This window comes from Callospermophilus lateralis, chromosome 1, assembly GCF_048772815.1.
Source record: "Callospermophilus lateralis isolate mCalLat2 chromosome 1, mCalLat2.hap1, whole genome shotgun sequence".
Classification (NCBI taxonomy): domain Eukaryota; kingdom Metazoa; phylum Chordata; class Mammalia; order Rodentia; family Sciuridae; genus Callospermophilus; species Callospermophilus lateralis.
The window spans coordinates 61,348,987-61,370,114 of NC_135305.1; the positions used below are offsets into that span (position 1 = coordinate 61,348,987).

A 21,128-nucleotide genomic window follows, 5' to 3' on the forward strand; every position below is an offset into this window, starting at 1 on the left:
AGGAAACACCCAAATGGTATTGAAATATAATGGATTTTTCACTCACAGATTATTTGTAAGTACACAAGGTATTTATGACACCTGGATATTAATCCCTGTAGGATATAATCCCTTCTCCATGATTCATTCTTTCTCTAGAAAGTGATGACTTACACTAAGGAAATAAGTTTTTTGTGAGAGAACTTAGCAGGTGATTTTCTTTTGTTGTTGTGGTGGTTGTTGTTTGGTACCTGGCATTGAACTCATTGAACTCAGGGGCACTCAACCACTAAGCCACATTCCCAGCCCTATTTTGTATTTTATTTAGACTCAGGGTCTCACTGAGTTGCTTAGTACCTCGCTTTTGCTGAGGCTGGCTTTGAACTTGTGATCCTCCTGCCTCAGCCTCCAGAGCTCCTGGGATTACAGGCTTGTACCACCATGCCTGGTTTAGCAGGTGACTCTTTAACACTTTTTTGTTTGTTTGTTTGTTTGTTTGCTAGATCAGCATCTGGTCATCTCCTCAGAGGAAAAGAAACTGGCGTCTGCAAAACTATATTGCTTTAAATTTGTTGGTCTATTAATTCCATATAGACTAGAGACTTCACACTGGCCATTACTTTATATGTAGGATAGAATATAAGAGCAATCCTATATTTATAGTCTGGTATATGATAATTTTTAAAAGAAAATAGTTTAAGTGATTTAGTAACTTAGGAATTAACTATGTAGAATTTTATTATCAAGTCAATGTTAAAATTAAGAAAGAATATTTAAAACTTATGCTGATATCACTTCAAACCAAGATGAAAGATTATTCTAATGATTACTTTCCTTCTAATTAAATATTCTATCCTTATAAATAAAAAGGGTAGAATATTCTAGGGATTGACTAAGGGGTAAATGGAATTCTAACATATGCAGAATATCAACTTAACTTTCGATTACAATAACTGGAAAAGCAAGAAAAGAATGTCAATTATTTTGCATGGATGAACAAAAAATAAAAATATGAACTTTTGGTATGAATGTACTGCCTTGATCTTTTAGAAGAGAATATAGGGGCATTTTTCTTGCTATGAAAAACATATTTAACATCTGATATGAAGGCTGGGGATGTAGCCCAGTAGAGCACTTATATACCATGCAAGAGGGCCCTGGTTCAATCTCCTACACTATTTAAAAAAAAAAAAAAAAAAAAAGTAGACAAAATCTGCTGTAAAATTATCCTTAAATTATTGCTAAAAGGCATAATTTATATAAATGTTTAAACTATGTTAAAGCTACAGTGTTAAATATACTCTGGAAAAGTAGCATAAGTTTGTTAATGCTCATATTAGTTAGGCCTGGCACTTCTTAAGGTTTTGTGCTATGCATTTGCAGGTATCCCTGATTCTATACAAGTATTGCTAATAATAAATTTTCCTCCACTTAAGCTATTTCCATATTCTAGTGTTTTCACAGCCACTATCAAGCTGTGGGACCTGAGCAAAGATTTGAGCCCCTCTAGACCTCCGTGCATAGGTATTCTGTGATAAATGAGATAATGTGGAAATTCTTCAGAATGCAAAAAGCACTCTTCAGATGTAATGTATTGCTCTTGAGCATGCAGAGGTAGTTACTTCTCACTGGCTGGGAAGGGAGGCTGGCAATGATGATTTCTGATCTGAAAATGTAGACCTTGCCACCGTTTACAGCTCAGCACATTGTTTCCTGGCCAGTGCTGCCCTAAAATAGCACATGGCTCAGCACTCAGCTCTGCTTTTTATGTGCCCTTCGTCGACTTGTGCTCTGTAGTAGAAATGTTCCACCTTTCTGTTCATTGCTTTTAATTTTGTTTTCTTTGACAACAGAGGTCCTCAGTAAGACATAATTGAAAATGCAGAAGGCAAAGAAATGCTAGAATTTGCCCAAAACTTGGAGGTTGTTTTCCCAATACTTTTTTTTTTAATTTATTTTATTTTTTTAGTTGTAGATGGACACAATACCTCTATTTCATTATGTGATGCTGAGATTGAACCCAGTGCCTCACAAGTGCAAGACAGGCACTCTACCACTGAGCCACAGCCCCAGCCCCTAAGCCCCAGCCCCAGCCTCCCTAATACTTTTACTTTTTTTTTCCCACAGTAATGGAACTAAAACCAAAATGATAGTTTTTTTTTCCTACCTCCTCATATAAAAGATGTTTAGGAAATGGAAAAATTGAGTATGTTTAGTGCTATATTTAGGTAATGCTGAAATGCAATCCACGAAAAAGAACACTTGAATCACCTTTTTCCCTCTTAAAACATAAGCTATGTTGAACGTATGGAAATACACCATGATAAATTTGCATAGTGTAATGATGAAAAGTGAAAAGTGAATAATACGTTTTTCTATAGTTAGCCTTCATCTGAGCTCAGATTTACTCCCATGGCCATAAAAGGAAATCTCACCTATTACAACAAAATAAACATATTCCAGAAGGGCAATTCTCCTCATTCTCTTTGTGATGAATCATAAGTTGAAGGATGAATTTAGGACAAAGTTGAGGACAAGTTTTAATTTCTTATTTTTCAGGAAGGCTTATTGTTCTAAGAGAAAAGTGAAACTCTACTATGACTGTGACACTTTTTCTCCTTTTATTTTCTGGTTTCTTTTATGTTTTTTAATTTCTTTGTTTAAATGGCACATAAATATTGCATGTACTTATGGAGTATAATATAATAATGGAATATATGTTTATAATGTGTAATGATCAAATATCAAAGTTAGTATTTTCATATTCTTAAACATTTTATCATTTCTGTTTGATTGTTGGTTTTTTTTGTTGTTATTGTTTTGTTTTGTTTTTTGGTTTTTCATGTTGGGGCTTGGATCCAAGGCCTCAAACACATATCCTCTACTACTGAGCTATACCCCCAGCCCCTATCATTTCTTTGCACTGGGATACTTCAAAATCCTCTCTCCCACTTCTACTTCTTCATAACTTACTGTGAACCATAGTGACCCACTGCACTGCAGAACACCAGAACTTCTTCCTCCCATGGAGCTGTGTATGACTTATCCAAACTCCTGTCCCCCTTCCCAACTTCTAGTGACCACTACTTTACTCTCTGCTGTGACACTTTGAAGACAATAAAGTGAGTTTACAGAATGCTTTTGGGAGCAAATATTTTCTTTTAATTGTGATTTTTGTGGATCTTAAAAACTAATTCTAGCAGGGTTTATAGAAATGGTTCTAGCTCTGAAGTCAGGTTGTGTTTTAAACCTGCCCCTTTCCATCTCTGCAGCTTCGAGTAAGTTATTTAACTTCTGCCTCTAAATTCTGAGGGTAAAAATACTGCCCAATCAATAGGTGGTTAAAATAGTAAATGAGACAATGTGAACTATTTAGGGTAGTACCTGCCACAAATGTGACATTAATGTCAGGGATAATTACAATGAATATAAATAAGTTACCAAAGTTATTTTAGAAATACAGAAGACAAAATAGTGGCATATACCTGTAAAGAATGAAAAAATACACAATTTTGATTCCAGTATATTTTTGCAAAACAAAACTATGAGTAAAAGTTATATGATATATAGTTTTGTAAATATATGTGAACAACATATCAACATATATCATCAATATTGGAACAAATTTAAAACAAAACTATCATACCTTGAACCATCTTCATCTGGTAAATAATTAGATCTAATTAGAATATGTATTTAGACTTATCTGTGTTAATTTAATGAAATATGAAAAAATTTTCCATGGAATTACTTTGTTTGGGTGACTGAATAATCATAGCACATAAGACCACTCTTTGGAATTCAGAACATTGAAACATTCCTTTGATCCCAATTGTAAGCATTGAAGATCATAACATAATCATTTGGCAATAGAATCAAGGTTAATAGAAGCTGAGAAAACTCATGTAGGAAATTCAGCTAGAGAAAACTCATCTAAATAAGAGTTACTGTGTTTAAATAACAGAAAAATACACGGGCTTCCAACTTTTAAAAATTTTCTAATGAAAGATTCACAGCATATCATAATTTATTTCTTTTTAATATTTTCAAAAGACATTTTTTGCCATATCAAAAGTAAAATTACTCCCCTCCAACTCAAGCTTATTAAAGAGAGATGTTATTCAATTTTTCTTACCAGAGTCTTAATTAAGGCAATGTACTTGTACTTTTCTTATAGTCTCAAGGCAAGAGGCTACATTTCTTTGCAATTATTTCCCCTTCTGTTGCAATTGCATGTTACAATAGTTTTTTAACTTGTCACTTTACATCACAAATCTAGTATTGTCCTCCCCTAGAATGTTTTAGGTAATGCCCAACTCACTTTCATTCATCAATCCCTTAGTGAGTTCTTTGACACAATCACAAGAGGAAGAGTACAGAGTGCTTTTTGTTCACATAGCACCCCTTGTTGATTTGGGTTTATTAAAACATGTAGGTTATGTTCAAGATATTTAAGTGACATTTAACTGAGACCATTGTATGGAGACTTAAAAGAAACTGCAAGAAGACAAGTTTTCCTGAGAACTAAATATTTCAGGAGATTCAATAAAACCAGGGTGAGCATTCTCCAAGATTAATGGAGAAATCAAGAACAATTGGCTTTATTTTTATCCCTTGGGCAACCACAAGACAAACTGTTTTCAACCAATGTGCCTTGTAATGTTAATGCCACTAAAGTTCATAAAGAAGCAATTTATTATTTTGAGTTTATTGTCTGATAACAATTCCTTGGCTTTTGAGTTTAGTTCACCAGTTCACAGGGCTTCTTTTATTTGTTATTTAATTAACTAAGCTTCTTGTCATATGAGGCAGATATTAAAAAATAAAAGATGTTTTATCTTCTTTGTTTTGAAATGAAATTGTCTTTCATTTGTATACTATAGAGAACCTGGAGACTTTGACACTTGTATAGCTGAAAATTCAGAATTAAAATATGACAAAAGAAAGTAAATGAATGAAAGTCCTGACAATCCTGTGCTATTTCAGCCCCTACTTGTAACATACCTGTTTCCCAATTCAAAACTCATACTCACTTTTATGTTTTTGAATCACTGTCATGCACATGTAAATGTAAGACTTAACCATGGCTAACACTGACCAAGAAAAATATTGTATCAAAATAATAGAAAGGGGCCGGAGTTGTGGCTCAGCGGTAGAGCGCTCACCTAGCACATGCGAGGCCCTGGGTTCCATCCTCAGCACCACATAAAAATAAATAAATAAAACAAAAGTGTTGTGTCCAACTACAACTAAAAAATAAATATTTTTAAAATAATAATAATAGAAATATCTCCATAGAGTTTTAATCTTTTAATCATCAAACTGTTTGATTTTGAGTTTTAGTAACTTAATCATTGACTTAAATGAAGGTACAGGGCATATTAATAATGGGGTATCATTACTGTAATCATAAACACAGGTCAAGAATTAACAGCAATCTTATATAATTGACTTTTCTGCCAGGAATTTTTAAACTACCAATGAATGTGTGTTTGAGATTTTGTAGCTTCATGAGAAATTTAAATCATTTTATACACACTTTGATAACTAAGAATTTTAAGATAAGATAAAATGTAAACATGGAGTTAAATTTCTGCCTGTTCAGTGAAGTGATCATCAAATGGTAAAAATTCCATTAGATTATCAAGACACCTTAGTTGTATTCTACCTATTTCAGGATATCACTGATATTACATTTCTAGATATAAAAGTACACAAATAAAACTGATAATCCAGGATTTATTAGGATTGTCATTATTTTTAAATAAGATGTGATAATTCAGATGTTTATGGTAAGGAGACAAAACATCCGCATAATTAAATTGTTTCCTTGGTAAGAGAGAGCTATTATGTAATCTTGGATAAATCAACTTCCAAACTTCAGTTGTCAACCAATCTTAAAACACAAGTAAGCAAATAATAAGTTTTGTTGTTTTGGTAACTTAATAATTAACATATTCATTAGCTCACTAAACTAAATGTTTGACCCCAGTTAAAATCCTGAACTTAAATTCTACTAATTTCTTCATGCACAAAATATTCCAAGGAGCAAGTATTCCTGAAATAATTTCCTGTTTACTCAGTTTAGACATGAAAAAATAAGTTATTTTACAAACATTTATTTGGGTATATGCATATAACATATACTTGATATTTATGTGCATATATTTATATTTTACTTTTTAAATTACAGATATATTTATACAGATATAATTCATATCATCATGATAAAATGGTTCCTCTTTCCAAGGTTTCATGTTACTCTTAACTGCTCCCCAAAGTGGCAAATTAGTATCTACAATTTGGGGCCAGGCACAATCATATGACAATAATAAGAAGCAAACCAAACAATCTGGGTTCCCATTAAGTTCGAACTCATCATAAAAAGATAGATATTTAAAATGTCAGAATCACAAGAAAGATGATGCAGATGGGGAAATAAATGCATGTTTAGACATATCTAGACATGCTAGGTATTTAGGGAAAAGACAGCCTAATAGTATTAAGGATTAAGACAACATCCATAACAGGCCACCAAACAGGTCCCCATGGTAGTCTCAGCATATATGAGACCTCTGTCCTCTTGTACTAGAAAATAAGACTTCTGATCAAAACACACAGAACACTCTGGCAGAAAACTTTTAAAATTCACAGGGGCCAAATGTTTATTGACAAGGACGTAGAAAAATTAGAAGGAGGTTTGAGAATTAACAAAAAAGAATTAATATATGAACTTAATTCCCAGATTATGTGCAATCTTTAATGTATTATACTAGGAAAGTTTGGAATTAGGTAGACTAAAAAAATTTTGACCACTAGCTATCTACTAAGGCATGGATCTATAGTCAACTGCATAAAATGTGGCAAAGATCTCTGTCTTTATTCTATTTATGTTCTAGTCGTATGACAGAGAATGAGAATCTCTTGCATTCTGTCTCATGGATATCGGTGTTTTAAAGCAATCAAAATTCCCTGCAGGATGGTTGTGAGTGGGGCATTTCTGCTGGTTGAGGTGATGTGGTGGTAAAGGAAGTGAGAATTTATGTTAATTAAATAGTAATTGAACAATAACAAATACCAGTCTCTGTGCTAAATGGAGGGGAGTAATTATAGTTCTAATGAAGATGATATTTCTAATTAGAAGTATTTACAGATACTAAACTTTAATGCAAGCCTTCACATATTATATTAGAATACACATTATGGACCATACTTTACAAACTTAATTTATTAATTTTCAAAACAGTTCTATGAATTATGTGCTATTCCTATTTTAAGATGATAAACCTTTGGATTAGAGAAATTAAGTAACTCCCCCAATGTAACATACCCAGAAAGTAGTAGACAACCATGATTTTAAATCGGTCTATATGACACCAAAATTTATTAACAATTAAAATTGCGTTTGTCTTTCCTTTCCAGAACATTCACCCAAAATATTCTTGAAAGCATTAAAGAATATTATACAGAAGACTTTATAAAACAAACCAAGTTTAAATATAATTTCAGGGGAAGAAGGGGGTCTTAGAGATCATTTGATCCAGGTTTCTTTTTAAAGTGGTCAGGGATATTTGAGGTCTCAACACAGATTCACAGTTAATTAGCAAGCAATCATGGATTGAAACTCTGATATATTTATTTCAGGTACATGCTATTCTCATTATGCCATACTCCCATCCTATTAGTAATATATTGATTTATAACAAAATATGTCTATTTAAATATATTTCCTAATATTTTAATGAAAATATCTTAGAAATCTTAGAATTCAAGACATTTTTTCCCAATTAATTATAACTATATTTTTGCTGGTACTTTTCATTTTATAGTTAAAGGGAAAAGTATCACATCCACACAAAATACAATTTAGATTAAGGATCATTACCAGCAATAGTCAGGGATATTCAATAATAGAAAAGTAGTCAATTTATTAGGAGGCCTAATACTTCTAAATATTTAAATATATAATAACAGAAATTTAAAAACATAATGTAAAAGTTGATAGAACTTGAAGGAGAAATAAATAAACAAACTCATAATTATAGTTGTAAAATTCAGCCTCTTCTGTCAGTAATTGAAAGAAGATAGAAAACAATAAGAATACAGAAACATTATTAACTGACTAGTGCACCAATAGAGCACTTGATGCAGTAACAGCAGAATATATATGTTTTTCAATATAGACTATATTGTGTGTCATGAAATAAGTTTAAATAAATTTTAAATAATTGCAACAAAGTATGTGTTCTTTGGCAAGAAATTAAATCAGAAATTAGTAACATATATAAAATATACACAAATGTTTGTAAATTATCAATATATTTCTGAATAACAAATAGGCAAAAGAATAAATAATACAACAATTAGAAGAAAAATTGAACTAAGTGGAAATAAAAATGCATTTTATCCAAAATTAGTGGTGGACTGCTAAGTCAGTATTTTGAGGCAAATCTATAGCACAAATGATTATAAGAGGAAAGTCGTAAAATAATCAACCTAAGCTTCCACTCTAAGATGTTCTGTAAAGAAAAGAATATTAAACACAAAGCAAGAAGAAGTTAGATAATAATAAATTTTAGAGCATAAATCAAAATCAATAACATATTAAACAGAAAACATTGGGAGGAAAATGGAAGAAAAACAAAAGCTGATTAAAGATATCAATAAAATAAATAAACCTCTCAGCAGACTAATTAAAACAAAAAGGGTGTAGATACAAATTACGAATATCAGAAAGGAAATAAAGAAACATTACTATGGATCCTAGGACTATAAAGAAGTTATTATGGATAAGCATTTCAACAAATTGAATATCTTATATTGATAATATGAATTACCAGATGAAACAATATTCTTACTATTTTTATGAAGACTAAATCCATTTTAAACTAGAAAGAATATCTATCATACTTACCTCAGTAATCATATTTTTTATTGATTCAAATATAGATCATATCTTTATTTGTTTGAAGTTCAGGAAACTTTTCTTAAATTGATATATTTTATCAAGTTATATCATACTTATTGCTGATATTATAAAATAATATATGCTTTAACCTTTACTGAATGCAGTTGGGACCTTTTAAACAATACTTTTCATAGGATAATATCAAGTAAAAAAAAGATTTGCTAATTGAATATGGGGAGCCTTCTCTTATGATCCTTCTTGATTCTAACAATTTTCTGGTAAAAAATCAATGCCAATAATGTTGTGAAGTATGAATCTGCAAATCTACTGCAGTTTTTCTTTAAAAAATCAATTCAAAAAGCATTGAGATGAAGCTTATATTCATTTAAAAAGTTATTTGGCATAAAATGATAATTCTAAAAATTACAAAGTATCTATTAAAAGTTACAATGACATGAAAGATTTAGCTAGCACAAATGTAACTGATTAATATTAGCTGAAGTATATTCTCACAAAGAACTGAGGACATCTGCTTGCTCCCCTAATAGATCAATAGGTAAGACAAATCTGTAAATCATTGTTTCCCAAATGTTATTACCCCATCAATGCACCAAAGAAGAAGGGATGGAATGTGGATGAGAGAAGAAACCTCTTATTTCTCATGCCTTTATAAACTTACTTGGCCTGCAAGTAAGACAAGACTGAACAGAAAAAACAGAAAAAGATCAAGGTAGAGGACCAAGTTACAGGGAGAGAGAAGATACAAAGACAAAAGACCCAGTAGCAAGGTAATTGAGAGGATATATAGATGCACAGAAATGATACAAGTGTTGCAATTGACTGATACAACTGGAAATTATTTGAATTTTTAAAAACATATTTTAATTTCTGGTTTTGAGCAGAGAAAACAGTGATTTAAGTTTGTAATATAAATGTTAAAAATTATATATGCATGTATACTTTAATAATAATGCTTAATGTTTAAAAGTTATATAGCATGTATATTTAATAATAATGTGTAGTCACATAGCTATCAACCCTGCCAAGAGCTCTGTATTTTGATGTCAATAATAAACCATATTGGAGGAGACAGAAGCTTGCTGTGTATGATATTAGGACAAATCATTATTTGTTTAATGAAAACTTTAAGCAGGTCTACTATGAAGTCTCTTAAGAAAATGATCTTGAAGTGTTGGTTGAAATTTGTATGTTTGAAAAACCCTGTTTGCCCAAGGTATTTTTCCTCTGCTACCTTGCCTAATATATAGTAGTTCACTTAAGGAGGTTTTTTTCTTAAATTAGTAATTTAGACATTGTGGGAATTTATTAAAATGATTCCCCCTGTTGATATAACTTTTTAAATAACATTTAAGTTAACTAATACTCTACTTCTGTAATTATGTATTTTAATGATACTCTTGGAAAAGACAAAATACCAGAACTTTCAGGTCAGTAACTTATCATATCATGTCATTTTCTATATAAGTTATAAATCAAAGGAAATCTTATTTTGCAAAAACCTATTTTGACTTTGAGGGCATTTGAAATACTTGACATTTAGTTATTTTATTTCATTTACTTTACTTTTGGTACTGAAGATTGAAGCTAGGGTCTTTTTACAACTGAAGTACATCCCCTGCCATTTATTTTTTCTTTCTTTCTTTCTTTCTTCTTTTCTTTTCTTTTTAATTTCTTATTTTGAGACATTCTCACTAATTTGCCCAGACTGGCCTCAAACCAATAATCCTCCTGTCTTAGCTATCAGAGTTGTTGGGATTACGTGTTTGTATCACCACACCCCATAGAATGGACTTTTAAAATACTACATGCCAGCAGGCTGTGGTGGCACCTGCTTGTAATCTCCCCAACCCCCACTTGGGAGACTAAGGCTGGAGGATCACAACTTCAAGGACAGCCTCCAAGCCTGTCTCAAAATAAAAAAAATAAAAATTACCAGGGATATAACTTGGTGGTAGAGCATCCCAGAGTTCAATCCCCAATACCAAAAAATGTCCATCCTAACTTCTAGGCACTGTTTAGTACAGAGTCACTGTCCTACATACTATTGAAGTTTGGTTCTAAAAGATTTAACTGCTTAATTTTCTTCTATAACTATAAATTTTAATTATTATCAAATGCAGACCTGCTGAATTATCTCAGTGACTAACTTGTTACTGATGTTTGCATTAAGAGATTAGGGTTGGTTTTGATGGAAAACAGCAGGTTTAGACACCTAAACTATGAGACCACTCAGTCTCCCTATAAAATAGAGGAATAAAACATAAAGGGAAATGGTATTGCTCATTAATGCCTTTTCTTTTTTATTTTATAAGATATTTTATAATTTTTAACTTGGAAGACAAAGTGTAAGCAGACTGTAAGATGCTTTAGTAATTAAGGGGGGGAAAGGACATTCCAGGGGGCCTTTTAAATCCATTCTTCACAATTTAACTGAACAGTTAGGGTTTAAGAGGAATGCCTGACTTGTAGTCTAAGGAAGCAATTAGAAGCTCACACATTCTAAGTTCTAAATATGGCTCCTTCCGTGCTTAGGATGACCTTGGGGAAAGCACTTGGTCACTTAAAAGAAAGAAAGTGCAGGGGTGGGGGGGGGGAAGCTATTTAACTAAATGTCAGTCATAGTGCTATTTGAAATTGAAGATAACATGGAATTTCAGAGATACTTAACAAGGTCTGAGATTGCACCATTAATCAAATGAAAGTAAAAATATATGCAATGACACTAAGGTTCATGCAGAGAGAATTAAAAGACATAATAAAATATAAATTATTCTGACTAGCATGATGGCATCTCTCATCTTTTTTTATTCCAACTGTTCAGTGAATACAGGTTCCTTGATTGACTGAGATCGTCAATCTGATTGTCATTTGAACTGTATACATTAAAATGATACACACATTTGAGAAACCATTCCCTCAGAGGGCCTTAGACCTTTTTGCTACATAAAAATCTGAAATGTCCACTTTTTCCCTAAGTTTCTGGAGACATTTGTATACAACAGCCATCAAAAGCATATTTCTGCCAGGCAAGGTGGTATACACCTGTAATCCCAGTGGCTCAAGAGGCTGAGGCAAGAGGACCTTGAGTTCAAAGCCAGCCTCAGCAAAAGCAAGGTGCTAACCCTATCTCTACATAAAATACAAAAAAAAGGTTGAGGATGTGGCTCAGTGGTCAATTACCCCTGATTTCAATCCCTGGCATCCCCCTCCCAAATGGCATATTTCCACTATTATTTTAGGTTATTTTCAATTAACTAGAGTTTTATGTCAACCTCAGGAAGTCCTTATGGAAATAGAAGAAACATAATTAGAACATTAGAAGGAGTAGCCAGTTCTGAGGCTATTGTCCAAATTTTACTGGGTACATATTTTAATAATTGAAACTATATAGTTCTTTCTAGGATTAGCATAAAAGAAGTATTTCTCTCAGCATGTCCAGGTGAATAGTAAGATCAAAGATGTTAGGCTTTGGGCTCTCCATCATCTCCCCGAATACACACAAAGAAACACAGAAGAAATTTAAGAGAAAGAAAAGAAAATACAGTCTCCTATACTTCAAGTATTTTTGTAAACATTATCTTGAATTCAACAGAACACTTTTGTCTATCCGCCAATAATTTAAAATTACCTGGTTGTCCAAAAAGCACTCCAGTAATACATTAAACATTAATGCTCAGAAATATTTTAGTCTCTTAATTTATGAATATAGATAAGAAAGAAAAATAAGACTTCAAATAACATTTGAACCATGAATTTTATCAAATGTCTTACCATCAAATGTTAAATAAACTCTTGCTTGGGGCTGGGAAGATCCTTTTACACAGATAGAACAAATAAATACTCCAACCAACACGCAAATTGCCTGGAATGCCATTTCTTCAGATTTGCAAGTTAATATCCAAGGGAAAATACCTTTAAAAAGAGAGATAATGAGTTTGTTATGTCTCATTTCACATTTCAGGATTATGAAAAAAAATCTAGCAGCCCAGACAGAAAAATCTATTCGAATAACATGCTACTGAACTTCTATAGTAATGCAAACAGTAGGAGGTGCTGTGACTTTGTTCCTCAGAAAGGAAAATTTAGATTTATTTGTGTCTGGAAGTCCTTGCCAGAAGAGAATTGGTTCATCTTCCAGCAAAATAATGCCAGCATCAAAGCAGAACAAAGCAGAAAGGAAAAACTTACTGATTCTTAAAGGAAACCCTAATGTTTTAACTGATCTTCTCTAAAACTCCATTCTATTACAGTGACTAGAGAGTGATACCATAAAGTATTGCTGATGAAAACTCCCTCTCCCATACATAGAGTAGTAAAGAAATCCCACATTCATATGTACCCACTCATTCCCTTACTCATTAGCTCTTTAGGAGTAATTGTATCTGAAATGGTGTTTCTACACATAAATTTATGTGTGCTCAACCCTTGTCTACTAAAATCACTTGAATCAATTATCTGCCAATTTATTCAGATGACCAGGCAGCTGTTAAATGATGCAGATGAGATAGCCATGGACTGGTGCCAAATACAAACCAATGACCTAGCAGTGAGTAATCCATTGAGCCTCGTATCCACCAAGGCACATTTTGAATAAATCAACCAGAAAGTGGGCTGTCAGAATTCCAAAAGATAAATCAAGGAGACAAGTATTACAGATTGAAACTATAGCAATAAAACTGATACATACTCTTAGCTAATGTCTAAATACCAGGGAAAATCAGGTAATGTTTTAGGACAAACCTATCACCACTCTAGTGGCCATAATATGCAAAATATACTCAGGACCATAAGAGAAAACCTATCATTTTACACCTATCATAATTATACAATAAATGACATGGCAGGTTAATCTAGAAACACATTTATACAGGTAACAACAATGCTGATCTGAAACATTATGTGGCTTTTTAAAATGAAATTTCTGTCATTAATTCTCTTCATTAAAGAAATGCTATTAAAATTGAAAAGAAAAAAACAATTAAACCAAATGTGCAAACTTAAACAAAAAAATTATAAGTTGCTTTCAACGGTGGTGCATATGCTGTACGAGTTAGGAATAAAATGTATGCTTCTACCACACAGATGGAGGAAACCCTAGAGATGTTTGTGTTGGTAATTTTCAAAAGAAACAGTTTCTTCCTGCTTCCACAACCTCTTCACCCTGTCATCCCTAAATTAACTTAGAAGAAAATTGATTTTATGGGTGACTTTCCTTTAGTAATTTGCCCCTTGGTCTGTTGATTTTATACTTAAAGGGAGGGGGGAGCTCTTAATATGTCCAACCTCAGTAGGCTGATAATACTTACACTTTTTTTTTTTTTTGCATTTTGCTATTACCAGAATATAATCTGGATGTTTCTCTCAAAGGAACATATGTCATAAATTGCAAAGAGTAATACCGAGAATGAAACAACGACAAATCAAATGAAGCTACTTTACAGAACAAGTGAGTTCAGTTCCACCTAGTGATGAGAGGTGAAAGCCCAGTGTCCTAGACTTGCTCCCCGCGCCCCCTCCCCCAAGTATCTTACAACTTCTTCCCTTCAACTCAAGACGTGCTGCTTGGTGTTTTCACTTCTACTGACTGCAAACTAATAAAACCGGAGAATTCTTTCAAGTCCTCGCGACCAGTTTTGCCTTAGAAGGCTTTGTAATACTCAACTTTAAACTCCCCGCAGGTGTCACAGCCTAAAGAAACAACTCAAGCCGGGCTCTCAGCGAGGGTAACGTTTCTCTGACAAACCGCGCGTGCTCTTAACAAAATATTCGGACTCCAGCACACTCATGTATGAAAAGCCAATGCACAGACCCAAAAGTTAGATTTTGCTAAATCTGAAATTCTGAAAATAATGAATCCAGCTTACCGAGGTTGGAAGAGCTCAGCACGGAACGCTCACCAATTTACAACCGGAATGGATCCGCCAGTCTCTCCAGTCCTTTTCTCAGAAGACCTTAATTTCTAGAGCGTCCCAACGTGATATTCTTTTTTTTTTTTTTTCCAGGTCCTCTGAGTTTCTTTGTACAGGAATCCTCAACCCTGTAGTGCCGTGGCACCCGGAGCCCTTCTCCGCGTCGCTCAATCAAGCACCTCCGAGTGAATGGAAAAGTGGCCGGGCGCAGGGGGCGAGCGCTCGGGTGTCCGATTACAGCGACGCGGCGCACGGCTGGGGCTGCCCCGGCGCGCCGCCCAGCCGGCTCGCATCACCGGCCCAGCGCACTCGGCGGCATCTCCACTGCCCGAGAGGCCCCACCCAGAGCGCGCCCGCGAGAGGGTGGCAGGGAGCAGCGAAGGCGGGCCGGGCGGGGCTGACCCGGAGCACCGGCAGCCCTGGAGATGCAGGAATGCGCTGGAGCAGGCTAGAGGACCAGCCCAACAACTCTCTTTTGCAGACTGCGGTGGGGTGAACAACTTGCAAAGTGCGCTCCCAGGTTTTTTGTTACCGGCTGCTCTTGGAAAGCACACAGGCTTTACTTGGCTGTAAATATCAAAGTGCAAAGCAGTTTTTTGCCAGAGAAGGATAACTACATCCTTTTAAGGGAAAGAATTGTAATTTTAAAAGGGCACGAGTCTTGTCCTTATCCTGCAGCAAAATTTCTAAACCCAGTCAAGATAAATCTACAATCTTGTCTAAGAAGTCTATCGCCCCCGCCCCCTTTAAATAAATAAATAAAACAGGCATCGTTTCCTATTGCATTTCCTTAATGTCCTGAAGGCAGTAATTCTGTTGACCTTACTACAGTGATTCATATCTAGTACCTTCTCCTCCAGGATACCTCGGAAACATAACTAAGAGAAATGATTTCACAATTTTGTGGAGGAAGATTGTTCTGAAATAAGCCAAAAGATTGAGGCTTAAGTCTTTAGACATCAGCAATATGTTTCCAGCATTCCTTTCAGGTATACTCATTAAAGTCTGGGTCTGAGTTTGACGTTAAGTGAAAATACTTTTCTCCACCACAATAAACTGAATGTTCCAGCATCCACAGAAAAGAGCTTTGGTCCCTATTAAATAAGCAAGCACTTGTTTAAAATCACCTTGAGCTAATCCAGTAGATGTCGCTGTATAGAGGGAACGTGGAATATAGTTCATTCACCTTATACCTTACAATTTTCTTTATAAAGTGAAATAGAATCGTTATGTTCTTTAAACTGTATCATAGGACACACCTCTGAGATTACACATAATTGCTCACTGGGACAGCTGAATGGAATCTTTGGTAAGAGGATGTGATGATTGAGAAACATCTTTCTTGTGTCTAAACCCCCTTTCTATGTCCAGTACACAGGAATATGTTTCTGACTCTTACTGTTGAGAAACAAAGGGATCAAGTCAAATAAGACCTTAAACTTAAGTTTACACCTTGCTACAATATTCACTTTATTGTGTGATCTGGAACCAAACTTATAGTGTCTCTGAGCTATGCATTTAATCTGATTAAAAAATGGGCAAGGGATCTGAATAGGTATTTCTCAAAATGAGATGTATGAATGGCTACCAGATACTTGAAAACAGATACATAACTAATCTTTAGTGAAATTCAAATTAAAACCACAGTGAAATATTACCTCGCACCTGTTAGAATGGCTATTATCACAAATACAAAAGGTAACTGTAATACCCAGGAGGTATGCCTTGTTGGTGAGAATGTAAATTAGTAAAACCATTATGGAACATAGTAAGGGTAGTCCTTTAAAATTTTTTGAAAAATAGAATTACCATATGATCTAGCAATCTCACGTCTGGATATTTACCTGAAAATTTTGAAATCATTTTGTTGAAAATATGTCTGCATTTCCATGTTCAGTGCAGCACTATTCCAATAGCCAAGTTATGAATTAGCCTAAGTGTCAATCATGAAGGAACGAATAAAGAAAATGTGACACACACACATGTATATATGCAATATTATATTATACAATGTGTTATATAGTATTCTACTACACAATGGACTACTATACAAACTTCTAAAGACAAGAAAATTCTGTCATTTGTTCCAACATGGATGGAAATGGGAAAACATTATGCTAAGTAAAATAGAACTAATACAAAAATACAAATACCATATGTAGTTCTCACTTATACATGTAATCTAAAAGAATTGAACTCATAAAAGAAGAAAGTAGTAGAATGGTAGTTACCAGAAGGGTGGGAGGGAAGAGGAATTAATGGATATAGGAAGAGGAAGGTCAAAGACACAAAATTCCAGCTAAACAGGAGGAATAGGTCTGATGTTTGTTTTAGATCTGTTAGTCAACATTTTGTCACTATGACCAAAATACCTGACAAGAATAACTTTGAGAAGGAAAAGTTTACTTTCAATCATGGTTTCAGAGGTTTAGTCCACAGTCAGCTCCATTGCTCTGGACCAGAGGTGAGGCAGAACATCATGATGGAAGGGTGTGGTGGGGGAAAAACTACTCAATTCATGGAGACCAGGAGGCAGAGAGAAAAGGAGTAAGAGGCTGAAGAGAAGATGAACCTTTCTATAGCACACTCCCAGGGATCCACCTCCTGGTCCTGCCAACCCCTACTTGCCTACAGTTAGTTAGTGCATCCAAACTAGAATGGACTTATTAGGTTACAGATTAGGTTACAGATCTCATAATACAATCATTTGACCTCTGAATATTCCTGCATTAACATAAGAGCTTTGGGGAAACACCTCATATCCAGACCATAATGAGACCAATTGTGCAGAATAGTAAATATAGCCAATAATGGAGTTCAGAACATATCAATATGGCTGAGTAAATTTTAAATGTTCTCACAAAATTTTTTTTAAGTATTTGAAGCAATGGCTCTGTTAGCTTAATTTAGCCTATCCACAGTGTATTAAAAATCATGGCACCATACTGTTCCAAGTAAATACATACAAATATCATACAATACATAATAAGACATTTTAAAAATCCAACTGTTTAAGCATTCAAAAAAGTAAACTTAAGAATTCAAAAATAATATTACAAGTATAATATTAACGACAAAGTTATCTGTGTTTTTTAAAGACATTTCCAATTCAATGAATATGTTCTTTCAAAAATAATTTATATAGTAACAAATTATCTGGGGGATGATTAAATGCAATAAAAATGTAAGCAGACCCTTGGCATAACACTGGATTGAACCCACAAAACATCTGACAGTATTAAAATCCAGATGTAAATATAAATAAGCACGATTCTGTCTTCTCTGAAATCTGTCTGCAACTGATTTAAGATCTAGGTTATACACTGTCCACTGTTATCTTCCTACTGATCTATGAGCTAGCATTTATAAAAATAAGAAGCATGAAGAATTGTTAGAAATATGAGTGTGAGCATTAACAAATTTATATAATTATCAATTTAGAAATGTGAAGCCATGAGACACCAATTAATCTACAAATCCACATACAAAATTTCTTTATACATTTTATTTTTAAGTTTCTAAGAACTGAGATAAAGATATGTAAGACAAATGCTTGTGAAATGGTATATTTACAAGGTAGTTTAATTCCAAACCATGTTTTCCAAAATCCAGAGAATTAGTTCAGTCTCTTACACATACTCACAAAGCTTTGAGGTCTAAGACAAATAGTTTAGATTTAATCATAGTCTATGAAACTCTTGCTGAGATTTCCTCTATCTTGCCTGAATAAACGTTCTTTCAATGGGCTTCTGGGATTTAATGGTATTTGCTTAGGCCTGAGACATTTACAGTTGGCCACACCTCAAAATGAATCATAAAAACACTGATAGGCATTAGCCAAGAAAGAGTCAGGCACAAGGACACAATCAGTGCTCATACTTACCTGAAATTTAAGCCATAGAGTGAAATATTAAAAGTGCCATTAGTGTCGCTAATAAGATTTATCTCTGCCTCTTTGGTCCTACATTGCTTAGAAGCCTAAAACACCTAGACAAAACCAGATTTATTTGAGAAGCATTGTAGCCAGTACTCCGTTTTTAGATTGTGGTCTTCACCTCTGTCTTACTAGACAGGAAATGATGTGAACTAATTGAGGAAGCTGGGCTGGGAAAGTGGACACTAATCTATATCTCTGACTTTGTATCTCTTTCTCTGTTGCTACATATGAGGCTCTATGCATTTCTAATTGTAAAGTTCTTGGCAGTCAACAAAATAGTGACATTGGTTTGCTCTGGAGAAGGACACTAGGCAGAAAGAGAATTCTTATTGTTTGCCTATTCGGGAGTAGTAGCACACCTAAATTTAGAGGCTATTAATTGCAAAGTTTGCCCTCATTATTATGTTTTAGGGAAAACACCCAGCTTAAAATACTTCAGAGCACTGCATCTTTAGAAAGTGTTTGCTTTCAATGGTCATTTACTTTATTTATGTCACCCTTACTTCTCCTTGGGTTACATTAACAGCTTTGAGACGAAGCCAGTCAAACGGGTCTGGTGTGAAATCTATATGTGGAATTGCTATCTGATAGGCTGTGGTATTGCTTCTATCAAAATATTCTTTGTTTTTCAAAAGAATGAGTGTTATCTCTACTTTAATTTTTAATCCATGGCTAATCTATTTCCCTGACTTTTGATCTCCTTCTCTGTTGCTATGCACTAGGCTCTATGCTTCTCCAATTGTAGGATTCTTGGCAGTCAACAAAATAAACTAGTGACAGTGGTTTGCTCCAGAAAAGGGCACTAACCAACAAAAATATTCCTTATTGTGTGCCTTGTTATATCTTTTTAATAAGAAAAAAAAGGTGAATGCATATTACCAAACTCAAACTTTAAGTCTTCAATATACCTTTACACACTTTTCAACATCTTAAATACAGTAAATGGCAATATGTTCAGACTCAACCAGAATAAGAGCATATTACCTTCAGTTTTAAATATCATAGTATTTCACTTATAAAGTAGAAAAGTAAAGACTTTTTTTTTCAAAAAAGTCAGTTAGTGATTTTGCTTCTTTAGAACAAAAATTTTATATGTGCATGACAAAAATTGAATATGTGTTGCAATCATTCACACTGTCATCATTGCAGGGGTAAAATGTAAACTCTGTATCTGTTCTGTCTTTATTAGAATATTTCGTGGAAAACCTCAGTGAGGGTGGAGAATATGTCTTTGAGATTAATGATATACAACTACAGTTGCAAAGTATCCCATAGTTATTTAATAAATAAGGCTTCACAGTTGAACATATGCACACCACCCACAGTCACAGTCTTTTGAGAAAAACCAACTGCTTTTATGGATCTGTTGTATCTAAAACTCTCTTTCTCTTCACCTGGTAGTGAAAACCCTTTTCTAGTATCTATTTTCACAGGAGAGGCACGAGAGGGCTGTGTATATGCCTCAGATTGTCAGGTGGATGCAAGGAGGCTCAGAAATAATAACCAGCTAGAGTAATGAATGCAGGGTTGTTAGTTATGGCTAATTGACTCCCATCTACAGTTGTTAGCATGGTCAAAGGCCTTTTCCTTATGATTTTCAGATTTTATGATTTTTCTTCTCTTCTTGAATTTTAAATAGTTAACTAAAGAGTGAAATATTAAATTGTGTAGATAAGGAATTTCATGGATCCTAGAAGATACATGTAAAAATATATATTAAAAAAACTATAAAACATGTAACAAACTCAGCTCTTTTCTCTGATTTTCAGAAGATAAAGAGGCTGGGGAGGACACAAGAAAAGAAGGAACCATGAATTGAATTTATTTGATTTATTTTTAGTCATGATACTTAATACTGTACATTTTTTAAGTGATAATTGACAACTCTAAAGAAGGACATACGGTTTCCCTTTTCTTAATAAGCTTGACAAAACTCTTGGGTACACTTTATTTTTTTTTAAGAGAGAGAGAGAGAGAATTTTTTAATATTTATTTTTTAGTTTTCAGCGGACACAACATCTTTGTTTGTATGTGGTGCTGAAGATTGAACCCGGGCCGCACGCATGCCAGGCGAGCGCTACAGCTTGAGCCACATCCCCAGCCCCTTGGGTACATTTTAAATAAATATTTTCTTAATGGGTTAGGTCCATGGCTGATTGACCCAAAAGGGGCAGTAAGATGTAAAGGTCCCACAATATTAATGGGCATTTTACAAAGATTGTTTTTTTTAATCTCCAAGAGCCCTATAAAAGAAGATACATGTATCCCAATGAAGCAAACAAGAGAAGCAGTTCAGAAATTCAAGGTATCTTCCTGCCTGGGGCCCTTAGCAATGAATTCAGGTCTGCCTATGCCAAAATCCGTGTATTTCCGG

The 21,128-nt window shown here is 34.0% G+C and overlaps 1 protein-coding gene across 1 annotated transcript in view; it reads right to left on the bottom strand.

Annotated features, from left to right (window-relative positions):
• The window catches only part of Sema3c (semaphorin 3C), a 159,668-nt gene extending 144,598 nt beyond the window's left edge, over positions 1-15,070 (bottom strand). Inside the window, exons 1-2 of the mRNA XM_076835128.2 lie at positions 14,773-15,070; positions 12,680-12,820 (exon numbers count right to left, since the gene is read on the bottom strand). Coding sequence (XP_076691243.2) covers positions 12,680-12,782 — 103 coding nt within the window. The 5' untranslated portion in view covers positions 12,783-12,820; positions 14,773-15,070. The remainder of the gene's footprint in view (positions 1-12,679; positions 12,821-14,772) is intronic.
• Positions 15,071-21,128: the final 6,058 nt, after the last annotated feature.